At 50.6% G+C, this 11222-nt stretch overlaps 1 protein-coding gene across 1 annotated transcript; it reads left to right on the top strand.

Annotated features, from left to right (window-relative positions):
• The first annotated feature begins 1392 nt into the window (after positions 1 to 1392).
• LOC149351644 (uncharacterized) lies at positions 1393 to 10301 on the top strand. Its single transcript, XM_089580981.1, has 2 exons — positions 1393 to 1482; positions 3424 to 10301. Exon 2 carries the CDS (start codon positions 6205 to 6207, stop codon positions 6619 to 6621), a length of 417 nt encoding a protein of 138 aa, XP_089437107.1. The 5' UTR covers positions 1393 to 1482; positions 3424 to 6204; the 3' UTR covers positions 6622 to 10301.
• The last annotated feature ends 921 nt before the right edge of the window (positions 10302 to 11222 follow it).

The raw sequence follows: 11222 nt of genomic DNA, 5'->3' as shown, positions 1-11222 counted from the left end.
CAGAGTGACGTAGAGTAGAGCAGTGACGTCTATTCTCGGTTGGCCAATCGCAACGAGGATCACCTTCCTCTGAATACGCCCTCCGGGGGTCGCGCGGCGCCTCGAGCAGACGATTTTCACCGCTACCGGAAGTGTGCCCGTGACGTCGTAGCTGCCGCGGCTCGAGCGAATGACAGCGTGTGGTGGCCTACCGACGTCATGGGACTAGTGACGTCTGTTTTCCCGGTTTTGGTTTCAAAATCGCTCCCTACGAAGACACCAATCGGCCCGCGAATTTTAAAAAACGCGATTTTTAAAAAGCCATAATAAATTGCCGGCTCAGTTCCGAAGACTCATACTTGGTGTCAGTGCTTCTGAGCATAACTTCTAACATTTACAAGCGTCTTTTAATTCTTTTCATGGTCCCTTTAAGTATGCAGTGAAGCTCCGGCCACATTCAGGACTGTCGCACAGAATTCCTCCACGATGAAAAAATAGTCCGTTGTTGAAACTTTTCTTGTATACCTAAATAAGGAGCTTACCACAAGAAAAAAATTATAAGGTCTAGAGTTCTGAAACCTGGCTTGTTTAAGATAGTCAAACATTAAAAAGCTGACTTCGTTTACTGTTATGATCGGCCAGCGGAGTAATACAGGATGCCGGGATCCGTGGCCCAGTGTTAGCAATTGCTGTTTTTTTTTAAGTTGTATCATACTATAGCGAGAAGCCACGATTTGTGGCGTTTTTAACATATACTAAGCTTATATAGGGGTCGAGTATGTAAACCCTATTACAAAGACGATGTCGAACAGGTGATTTAAGGAAACTGTTCGGTAAGCTCTTGGTTGTTAGGGAGAGCCAGCGTTCCCACGAGGCTCTTGTTGGGGAGGGAGAGGGGGGATGGGCAGTTGAGGGGAGACGGTTGGGCGGAGGGGGGTGCTTACACAAAATATACATGTAAGACTTTGGAGGTATAGCGGTGGGGTCACTGGCAAGTCGGTTTTGCGGCGGCGGAAAGGTGCCTCTCCGTAGCTGCCGATAATATAAACGGAGACGTAAAACCTGTTTACCGGACGCCGGCTGAGCCCGCACACTGGTCCCGGCTGGCCTCCCATGTCACTGCGCATGCTCAGAAGTCTTGCGGTAAACCGGTAGACACGATTTTAGTTTTGATTCCTAGGCGCCGCCATGTTTGTTTTACTCGAGCGCCGTCTACTGCCGACGCCATCGTGGGCTGATAATCTGCAGTCCGTGGGTCACACGCTGACTAGTCACACGCTGACTAAGTCACACGCTGACTAAGTCACACGCTGACCAAGCAGCGTGTGATCTCTGGAAGTGTCATTCGCCCGTTCTATTCCTGCCAGGTCTATAAATCGTGCGGGGGGGGGGGGGGGGGGGGGTTACCTCGTGTTCATCCACGCGTGTGCTATGCTATTAAAGCCTGCAACAACCAACCGGGAGTAGGCGACCATTCTTCGGCGGAGCGAACGATCAGCATCGGTGAGTGCCATGCTCGTAGTTGACGCGTGTAGTTTCTGTCGCCGGTTGCCTCTAGTCTGTTGCATGATGGAAAAATGCAAGCAACGTGTGTCAATCTCAGCATCGCGGAGAGCAATCGAATATCTAGTGTTTCGTGGAGCACAGTTTCTCACGAACGCTCTCGCTGCCTGCTTGGCCATGGCGAGTGTGATAATTTAGATGCAGACCTTGCGACAGAGTACCCAGTTCACAAATTGAGCGCTTTGGCAAAAACAGCGAGTACATGACCGAAACGAACCCACGTATGATCACTGCAGTGGTCGTTTGCGGAGATACGCGCGATGAAATTGAAATTCGGCCCCTCCTGCCGCTTGCGTAAGGTGACGTGACGTCACGACAGCCGGAAGAAAAACCGTAGGTAAACATGATGGCGATTCTTGGTGAGAATTGCAAACACAGTAAACAGGGAAAAAAAGGAAAACAAAAAATAAACAAAGAAAGGAAAAAAAAAAGAAAAAAAACACTGAGAAAAAAAAGCACGGCCGAGCATGGTAAAAGCTGCTGAGAAAATAGAGTGCCGCCAAGCAATACCTCGCGCAAAAAGACCGCGCAATATGCAACGCATCCTTGGCTTAACCAAGCTAAGCCTGGGCATCTTTTTTTGTTCACCAACTACGTCCACTGCCAATGAAACTTGGGGCCGGCGGGAAAGCGGTGAAGACATCGCAGACGCGTTGAGACCTTCGCATTACATGGTGTGCGTACATACTGGCGGCGTTTTTTTTTTTGCTACTTTCGTTGACAAATGTCGCAACCGGCAATAAAAAATTGATGCCTAGAGGATGTTGGCGTCCCTTACAACATTGCTGCTTTTGTTGTAAAGACGCAAACACACGCTTGACCGGTGGCTAAGCGGCCGGACGTTGCTACGCGCGCCGGGTTATCAGCCCAGGGGAGGACGGCAACAGTGGGGTGTCGCGCAGCGCACGTGCTCGAGAGTATTTTTCCCTCCCCTGCCCACTCCTCGTAAAATGGTGCTATAATGTAGAGGGCGCATGCGGCGGTCCTGACGGCGCCCGCCTGTGTACTCTATGTAGGAGAAATTCCTGAACGAAGCCCCAGAGGTGACCTATTACTCACTCGGCGGGGCCTCTGAAACTGGTGGAGCTGGATGGTTTTGTAGATGAAAAATCCACCAGCGTTTCGTTTTACGTCCCTAATCAGATGGATTCTAGCGTATATATACATAGTCTATTTACCTTAATTCTGAGTTCATTTGATTTTGCGTCATAAAACAAATTTTTGCTTTTTATTTTGTATAGCAGTGTCACACAGAAAAGCAAACAGCATTACAAGATTGACTAAAAACCCATCTCAATTTTTTTTTGTTCTGAACCCGTCTGAACCGGTTCAAAAAGGTTCGAACCGGTTCCAGATCAGTGATTTTTGGTAATTCGAAATGGAAGGAGAATGTGTTTGATTGTGCGGAGTTCCATATAGGGTCAGCCTGACAGAAACGAGGGCACTGCGCGTTGCGCAGGCAACCGTGCATCTGAAACATGAAAGCCCGCGTTAGGCTTCTTTGCGATTTGCGAAAGCGATCTGCCAGGATCTTCTTCATCATGTGAATGAGGACCCCAATTTTTTGCCCAGCACAAGGCGGCAACGTTGCCTTAGCCCCCCTACAGCCCCGACTTGGCCCCGCCAGACCTTTTCTATCCCCGAAAATAAAATCGATGCTTAAGGGGAAACATCACGGATTGGTAGAGGCGGTTCAACAGGCCGTGACGAGGGAGCTAAACAGCATTCGGGTACAGGCGTTCCTAGAGGCGTACGAAAACTGGAAAACTCATTAGCAGCAGCGTGTAGGTGCGGAAGGGTGCTGCTTTGAAAAATTCTAATCGTTTTTACTACTCTCATGAATAAATTTTATTTAAAAAAAATGAGTCCTTCTACTTTCAGAACAGACCCTGTATGTCATTCGTCCGCCGCTGTCCCGTGGCCCCCGCCGCAGCAGGTGCGCGGAAAAAAGGAATGAATGCGACGAACGCCGTGATGGGCTCTCCTGCCGCTTGCCTGGTGTCAGCAAACGGTGACAGGGCAGCATGCATTGCTCAGTAAGAACACAGCTGGCAATAGGCGACGTGTGCTGATGGCAGACGGCCGCAGGCGACGATGACCTGTGCGCACGGCACCATGCAACAGCAAACGGTGATCTAAAGCAAGTGATCGACCTTATAGGCTGCTATGGTCAGCGGCACGCGCCTGACGAGGCCGCGCGCTGCTGGGCCGGACCCACGCAGCACCGAAACATTACAAAGATGTTACATTTTTGTTTTGGTCCCACACTGTTTGAATGTTCTTATGTCCTGTTTTTCTAACTTTTTTTTGTAATTTTGCAAATAAATCTTCAAGTAATCCTTTCCGAACATTAAACATTTCAACAACATTAATTTAACATCATTGAAAACGATGAAGAAACCATGCACAAGCATGCAGGTTCGACAGTGTGACGGTACAAAGTTTCATCAACGCTTTGCAGAGACCATGCAGCAACGAGGGCGAGACTTTTCATCTCCACAATACAGCACAACATGCAACTCGTATACGGTACACACTCACCTCCGAAAGGACGCAATCCCATCAAGATTATACACCCATTACTGAGGGATGCGCCATGAGTGATAGTGGAGAATAGGTAATAAGGAAAATTTTCTGACAAAATAATGGGGCTGTGCATGCACGCAATTTATGGTGGACACTATCTATAGGAGGTTTAGTTGCAAAGTACTGCTAGTTGAAAAACGCGTCCATTGTGAGAAGAGTAGGAGAAGTTCTGGAACCCAGTGCTTAAAATATATTTGTTATGTTGTTTTATAGTTATGATTCCAATATCATAATAATGTTTCGAAGGTTATACTAAAACCATGTTTACATGGAACTTTAAGCAAATGTTTATGATGTTAATTTTAACGTTATTATAGCGCCACATATAACGTTACTGTGGCTTGCATAACATTTTTATAACGTTATCCTAATGTTCGGTGACACCTGGGGAGGCTAGCTGCGTGCTGCTCTGTCGTGCTCCAAACAGGACAGGGCAGCTGCGCGGCCTGCGTTGTTAAAAGGGCGTCTGTCTCTCTCTGAAATACTCGCTATGTAGACGACTGAACTGCACGTTTTGCATGATATCGCCATGAATCGAGACTTGAGGTCACCTGGCTACCACTGCGTTGTTGTCGGCTGTAGTAACAACTCTCGAAAGCGGAAAAAATGGGCTCCGGAAACATGCGAAGTGCATGGACAGCTGTGGCTGTGTGTGGGCGCAGGCTGTTTCAGTTGAACCGCTTTACAGACGAGGGGCGTCTTTGAATTGCAAGCATCAACCAAAAGGGTTGCATCCTATCAGCCGCGTCCTATGCGTGCTCTGAACACTGTTGGTTGAGAATTTATAGTAAAAACATTCAGTCGTGTGGACGTTTGCGGGATGTTTCTTCGCCAACCGGAGTCGACGGGAGTTAACGGGCCTCTCTCGGCCGCACTCACAGCCTAGTTAAATCGGGTTCGGATTCCCCAGATCCCTGACTGGGGAATAAAGTTCGAAGAACGATGTCCGATCGTATGGGCAGATGTGGACGCCGGTGGTACCACCCACGGCAGGGGCTGTGATGGGCTGTCCCGCTCTCTCACAGCTCGGTCGATGGGAAGGGGTAGATGCTGAGTAATCAAACACTGCTGGAAATGAATCTCCCGCAGTCTACCAGCAGGTGAACGAACGCCTTCGTTCTTCCCTTCCGGATGTCCAAAACACGAGACATTTGTCGAGGACAAAGCCGTCTTTCAATTAACAGCAACAGCTTGACCTTGCACCACTTTGTCGTTCGGCGACCCAAGGGTAGACTCGGCCAACTGACGCCGCCATCGTCGGCGCTGCTTCCGTCGCTGTTTCCGCCGCTGCTAATGCCTTCGCCAGCCCTCGCCGTATCTTCGGCCTTCGCCGGTCTTCGACCTTCGCCGCTGCCGCCGTGGTCACCCCGGTCGAGGGAGTCCGCTGCCCTAATCCACTTAGGCTAGGGAGGGGGAGGGGCATCACAAGCACTACACTGGTCTGCCGCCGTCGCAAGGTTGTCGGCCTTGTCGACCGTTCTCGGTTGCTGCTTGATCGGGCCCACGTGACCAGAAGTACAATCATAACACCGCTGCCTCTAGTCTTTACCGGGACTGTTCCGCTAGTCGCTCGCGACGCAGCACCTTGGAAGACGTCCTGCACTACACGTGGTGCAGGTGCCAGCGATCCCCTCACCTTGGAGCTTCGCAGCCGTGCATTGCCTCCCATTTCCGCACCCAATCTGCATCTCCGCTTCACTTGGCTGTCATCTGTTCCGGCGCAGTGCGGCAGCGTGACCAAGCCATTTTCAGCGGCACGGTTGACACGGATGTGGAGGATTGGTTGACCTCCTATGAACGCGTAAGTACATATAACAAGTGGGACGACAGCGTCAAGCTCACCAATGTTATATTTTATTTGATCGACGCTGCCAATCTGTGGTTCCGCAACCACGAGGCTGACATCTCCAGCTGGGCGGATCTTAAAACCAGCCTCACAGAGGTTTTTGGCCGTCCCGCTGTGCGTAAGCTTCGTGCCGAGCAACGCTTGCGCAGTCGGGCACAACAAAGCGGTGAAAACTTTACAAGCTATACATAGAAGATGTCGTCGACCTTTGCAAGTGCATCAACGCTTCCATGAGCGAGGCCGACAAGATCAAAAATATTCTCAAAGGCATTGATGATGACGCCTTCCAGATGCCGGTCGCCAAAAATCCCCAATCTGTGTCCGATGTCATAAGCTACTGCCAGAGCTTCGATGAGCTGCGGAAGCAGCGCCTTTCCACCCCCCGGGCCGGCTTTCAAGAGGCAACAATTTCCAGCTTGGCTCTTCCCGGGGACGGTGCTCTGGACCACCCGTCTCTCCTCCAGCACATCCAGCAGTTTGTCCGTGAGGAAGTCGCACGCCAGCTGTGCTTGTCTACCTGCCCACCTACGCCTGCGCCGCCTCTCACTCCCAACCTCCAGCGTGTCATACAGGAGCAGGTCGCCGAGGTTCTGCCCTCTCCTCCTCCACCACCTCAGCAGTCATTGATCGCAGCTCATTTAATATAGCTGATGCTGTGGTGCGACCGCGGCCCTCACCTGCTGCTCCTGTCTACAGGCCTCCCCACCACCTGTTAGAGCCCCAGCGATCTGCACCCCCTACTTATCGTCCGGTTGACCGCCCACGATCTCAGCCGCAGCCTCTCAACCCCTGGCGCACGCAAGGCAATCGACCTATTTGCTACGCCTGCGGAGTCGCTGGCCGCGTGGCTATAGTTTGTGCCGCAGTCGCGACCGTCGTCCGTACAATTATAGGCATGAGACGTCGTACGATCTTCCGCCGTCCTCCTCGCCTGCGTCACATGAGCCGCCTCCGGATTCCTCTTCGCCTAGTTACCATTTCCGCTCCCACCGTTCGCCGTCTCCTGGCCGACGTTCCCGTTCTCCGATGCTCCGCCGCCCACCGTTTCCCGCTCGCCGTGCAAGCGGAAAACTAACGGCCGCAGTTCCAGAGGCCAGAACTGCGCCGCCAGCGACTCGATCAAAACCTGTTTCCGTGCCCACCAACATGAGGGAGTCGTCGCTGAAGCACCTGGAACATGGAAACCTCATTTTAGTCTCACGCTTTCTTCTCTGTAATGATGCATATAATTCAGAATACATGTACCACCACGTATAGACGTAGTATTGTCCTACGACCGCTATTGTTGTTGAAAATGTTTATTGACAAAATGGAGTTTGAAGCTCTATTGTTCGAGTACGCAAAATAATTTATAATTGAATTTCTTATCTTGCGCTGCTCCGGTTTACCGGTTTCATCAACCGAGCCATGGCTGTGACGTAATATGACCGCTGATACATCGTTCGTTCTCATTCGAGCTCTGGAGCATTAAAGATCAACTCCGGGGAGTTTTCGAACATTTTCGCACCATTCTTCAACCCTCTCGACTGTCTTGTCGGAAATTGAAAGCCGCCCACTTCTTTCTTGGTTAATTTCAGTGCAACCAGCTGTAAACTCCCTACACCACTTGCGGGCGTTTTTGATAACCATGCACGAGTCCCCACACACTTTCGTCAATTGGCGATGAAGTTCGACAGCCTGAATGTCTCTTGCGTTCAAAAATCGAATAACTGCGCGAACTTCGCACCTGTCGGTAGTGACAAGCGGGAGCTCCATTACACAAACTGCTGCGGCGCCCAGACTGGCCGTCCAGAATGGGTAAGCCATAGATTCTTTCGGGAGAGGAGGTAGCAATGAACAGAGCTGTGCGGCCAACAGTTGCTCTAATAGTTTTCCTGCAGCCACACCGCTTTGGAGACCATACTTTTGGGATTACCCTTGTACTTGTGCGCATAATTTATTCTACGACATGTGACCCACCCTTTATGTAATACTCCCTATCATGGGGGTAAGATAATTAAGTGAAGTGAAGGAGGAGGGTGTGGAGAGAGCATAGGAAGGCGTAACCGGATAGTGGTTACCCCGGGAACCATCCAGAAGGTCGTTACTGCGGAAGGAGAACGGTGTGGCGAGAGTGAAGGAATCTCCAAGAGGTTGGTTATCCTGGAAGGGGGAGGGTATGGCTAGAGCATAAGAAGGCGCAACCGGTCTGTGGTTGCCCCGGAAACCAACCGGAGGGCAGTTGCCCTGGGTGGACGAGGAGGGTTACGGTGGAAGGAGGAGGGTATGGCAAGAGCGTGGGAATGCGTAACCAGAAGGTGGTTACAACGGTAACTGTCTGGAAAGTGGTTACCATGGAAGGAGAAAGGTGTTGTGAAAAAGCGGGTACAAGCTTTCCCCTGGTCTGGTGCTCGGCTTGTTTAGGGTGAAATGCTTGGGAAATGGGTCCTTGACCCCACCTTGAGTAGAAGAAACAACCTTGTGCCATGGCGCTCTTTGGCCACAGATACCCTTGCGCCATAAAAATTCATCATCATCATCATCATCTCATCATCATCGTCGTCGTCATCATCGGAACAATGTAAACAGCTTAAGCGGCAACCTGACCTCCCCCTCCGTGTATGCCCTGTGACTTCGCTCCGCAGCTCACAGAAACGGAAAGCAAATAGGAAAAAGTGCACCAGCAGCCGCCCCCGCATAGCCCTCAGAAACCGGCGCCGTGACTCATAGCCGCAGACCACAAGCCTATAATATACATCCTCCCCTGCCCCATCCCTCTCACACCCTTCACAACGCCGCAATCCGTGCCCAATACCCTCCTACTCCCACCCCTGCAGGAGCCGAGCCGGCTCCGAAACATGGGTACATTAATTAAAGTTAGAAAGTTTTGGTTGGAGAAAATGTTAACAAAGTAAACTGAGGGGACAGTTGTCATACTGTTTGAACGAAGAACGTGGCGTTGAGACAGTACACATAGCACCCGTCGTGTCTTCGCCTTTTCTGTGTGCTGTATCTACGCTACGTTCCTCGTTTAAACAGTATGCAGAAAATGTATTACGGTTTATTATAAGTGATTTCGAACCACACACTGGGCCGTTCTGCCGAAATGTTTAGTTTTCGGCCTGGAATTGCTCTGTAAACAAATATAAGCCCTCAAAAGAATACTGCTATCTATGCTTTCAACACCTGCAATTTTACTAAAAAGGATGTTAGAGAATAACACCCCTAATAGTTTAGCAGTTGAACTCGGGCATATCAAACTCGAAGGGGACCGCGAAATAGTTCGATATATCGACAATTCGATAAATAAAAGATGGCAACAGATAAGCTTACCTGTAACCTAAAAGCAAGAATACATTTCACGCACACTAGTGACATGCTTCTTGCAGCGACGTGTCACTCGTGCTTGCAGCGCATCGCTCGCTAGGCGTTGCTAGATCTAACCTGCTTCGCATCGAGCACGGTGGCATCGAAGCAGCAGAGGACGGTGCTTTGAAACTTGCCACTGCCTAACATGTCTGATCCTGTTACCAGTGCACTATAAGGAGAACAATCGCTCATTAAAATTAAGGTACAGTTTGTTTCCGCAATGCCTTCGGCAGCGAAGCTCGCCACGCGAGGGTCGCCGCTATAGGCTTTAGTTAGGTCGACTTCACCGCATGACAGCGATGTGGCGTGGAAAATGAGCACAAGATACCGAAGGCCACTGTTACGACCCAACTCGAGACCCGCGATGCTAACGGTGGCGGATTCAACAGCGGAAATTTCGAAAGGTCGTTTGACCCCAAGATGACCCCACCAAAAAGGATGACTAGCTGGAAAGTGGTCGATGGAGCTCTTCCCACGCTCGGCTCGGTGCGAACGACCTTCCCTTCTAGAAGCGACGGACGATGGACCGACGACAGGGGAAGAAAGGATTCACCTCGTCTGAGAGGAACCGGAACGATTCAGAGGAAGCCAGCGCAGCTGCGGCCGCGGCGCCATCATGCCACACCTGTGTTCGATAGACACGTGCTGTTCGCAGTAATGTTGCACCGCAGTGCGAAGGAGCCGCAGACGCGTTTCCTCCTCGCCAAATTCCCACGTGTGGACTCTGCAACAGGTGCCTCCGTTTGCTGTGTTGTGTTGTGCCGACCTGTGCGTCGTGTTGAAAGGCCACCTGGTGAAGGGGTTTAGCTATTTAACCAGCACCCAAAGTGAGAACGAAGGCTCTGGGCCTTGGGTAATAGGCTCATCCAGTCGCTCGACGTTATGAACTCTTAACTTTTTGTTTCTTTGCTCTTTTCTTCATTATGTAAATAAGTGTCTTAAAAAAGTGCCATTAAACCTGCTTGTTTTCGTATCCCCAACCTTCGAAGCTTCAGACTGTTCCCCATCCCGGACGAGCCCCCATGGTGACGCAACAACTGGCCACGCTACTCGAGTTATAACAACTGGTGGCAGCGGTGGGATGCTGCTACTCGAGTTATAACACCACCCTGAAGCACCTCGTCACGCGGTTCCATAACGCTAGCGCTGCCGGCAGGTGTCCAAGGCCGCGCAGATTTTATCTACTGCCAACGTACGTACCTGTGGAGATTGCTGGTCTGCAAGCGGTCTTGTGGCTTTTTTTTTTAGCCTTTCATACAGCTGCACATAATACGGCGCGAATTAAGTGTTTCTGAAAACAGGTGTTTGCATTTCGACATGCGCGCAGTTCTATTCATTGTGTGCACCGTGAGGAGTTTGTTGTAAAATGAGATACCTTTGGACGACAAATGATTGCCACTCTAACTCTAGCCTTAACGCGAGGTCAGATATGTGGTCTTTATATGCTCGGTGTTGTGTAAGCGAATGAAAACTCTGGGGAACACTTAAGCTCCGCCTTTAAGGGCATGACGCAACTGCGTTAACGGGTCCCGTCAGAGGCTCGCCACACAACAAGCTCACGAAGCCCCGCTTTAACCAAGCCGTACAATCGTGCCTGCGTGGCCTGGGGTAGGCGTGTCTGACCCGGAACCGAATGTTCAGGGAATCTATTCCCGACTAATTACTCCAATTTTCTTTTCAGAGCAATTCTACTTTATATATTTCCATGTCATGCCATGTTGCGACATTCTAATCCCCAATTTTCTGATGTTTTAACCACTTTTTATTCCACAACTCCACGTGTGATGTCACGACCCTCTCGACCAGTCCGGGTTTTCCTCACACACACCGCGGCGACGACACCAACTATGCCGGGCTGTCCGCTGAAAGGGACCCTTAACGCTATTGAATTAATACAGAG

The sequence above is a fragment of the Amblyomma mixtum genome, chromosome 3 (genome assembly GCF_055824585.1).
Source record: "Amblyomma mixtum isolate Tamu chromosome 3, ASM5582458v1, whole genome shotgun sequence".
Classification (NCBI taxonomy): Eukaryota; Metazoa; Arthropoda; class Arachnida; order Ixodida; family Ixodidae; genus Amblyomma; species Amblyomma mixtum.
This window is presented reverse-complemented; position numbering and strand designations above follow the sequence as displayed.

Excerpts from the sequence above, each read along its gene's own strand:
- LOC149351644 (XM_089580981.1), top strand. The coding sequence starts at position 6,205 with ATGAGCGAGGCCGACAAGATCAAAAATATTCTCAAAGGCATTGATGAT.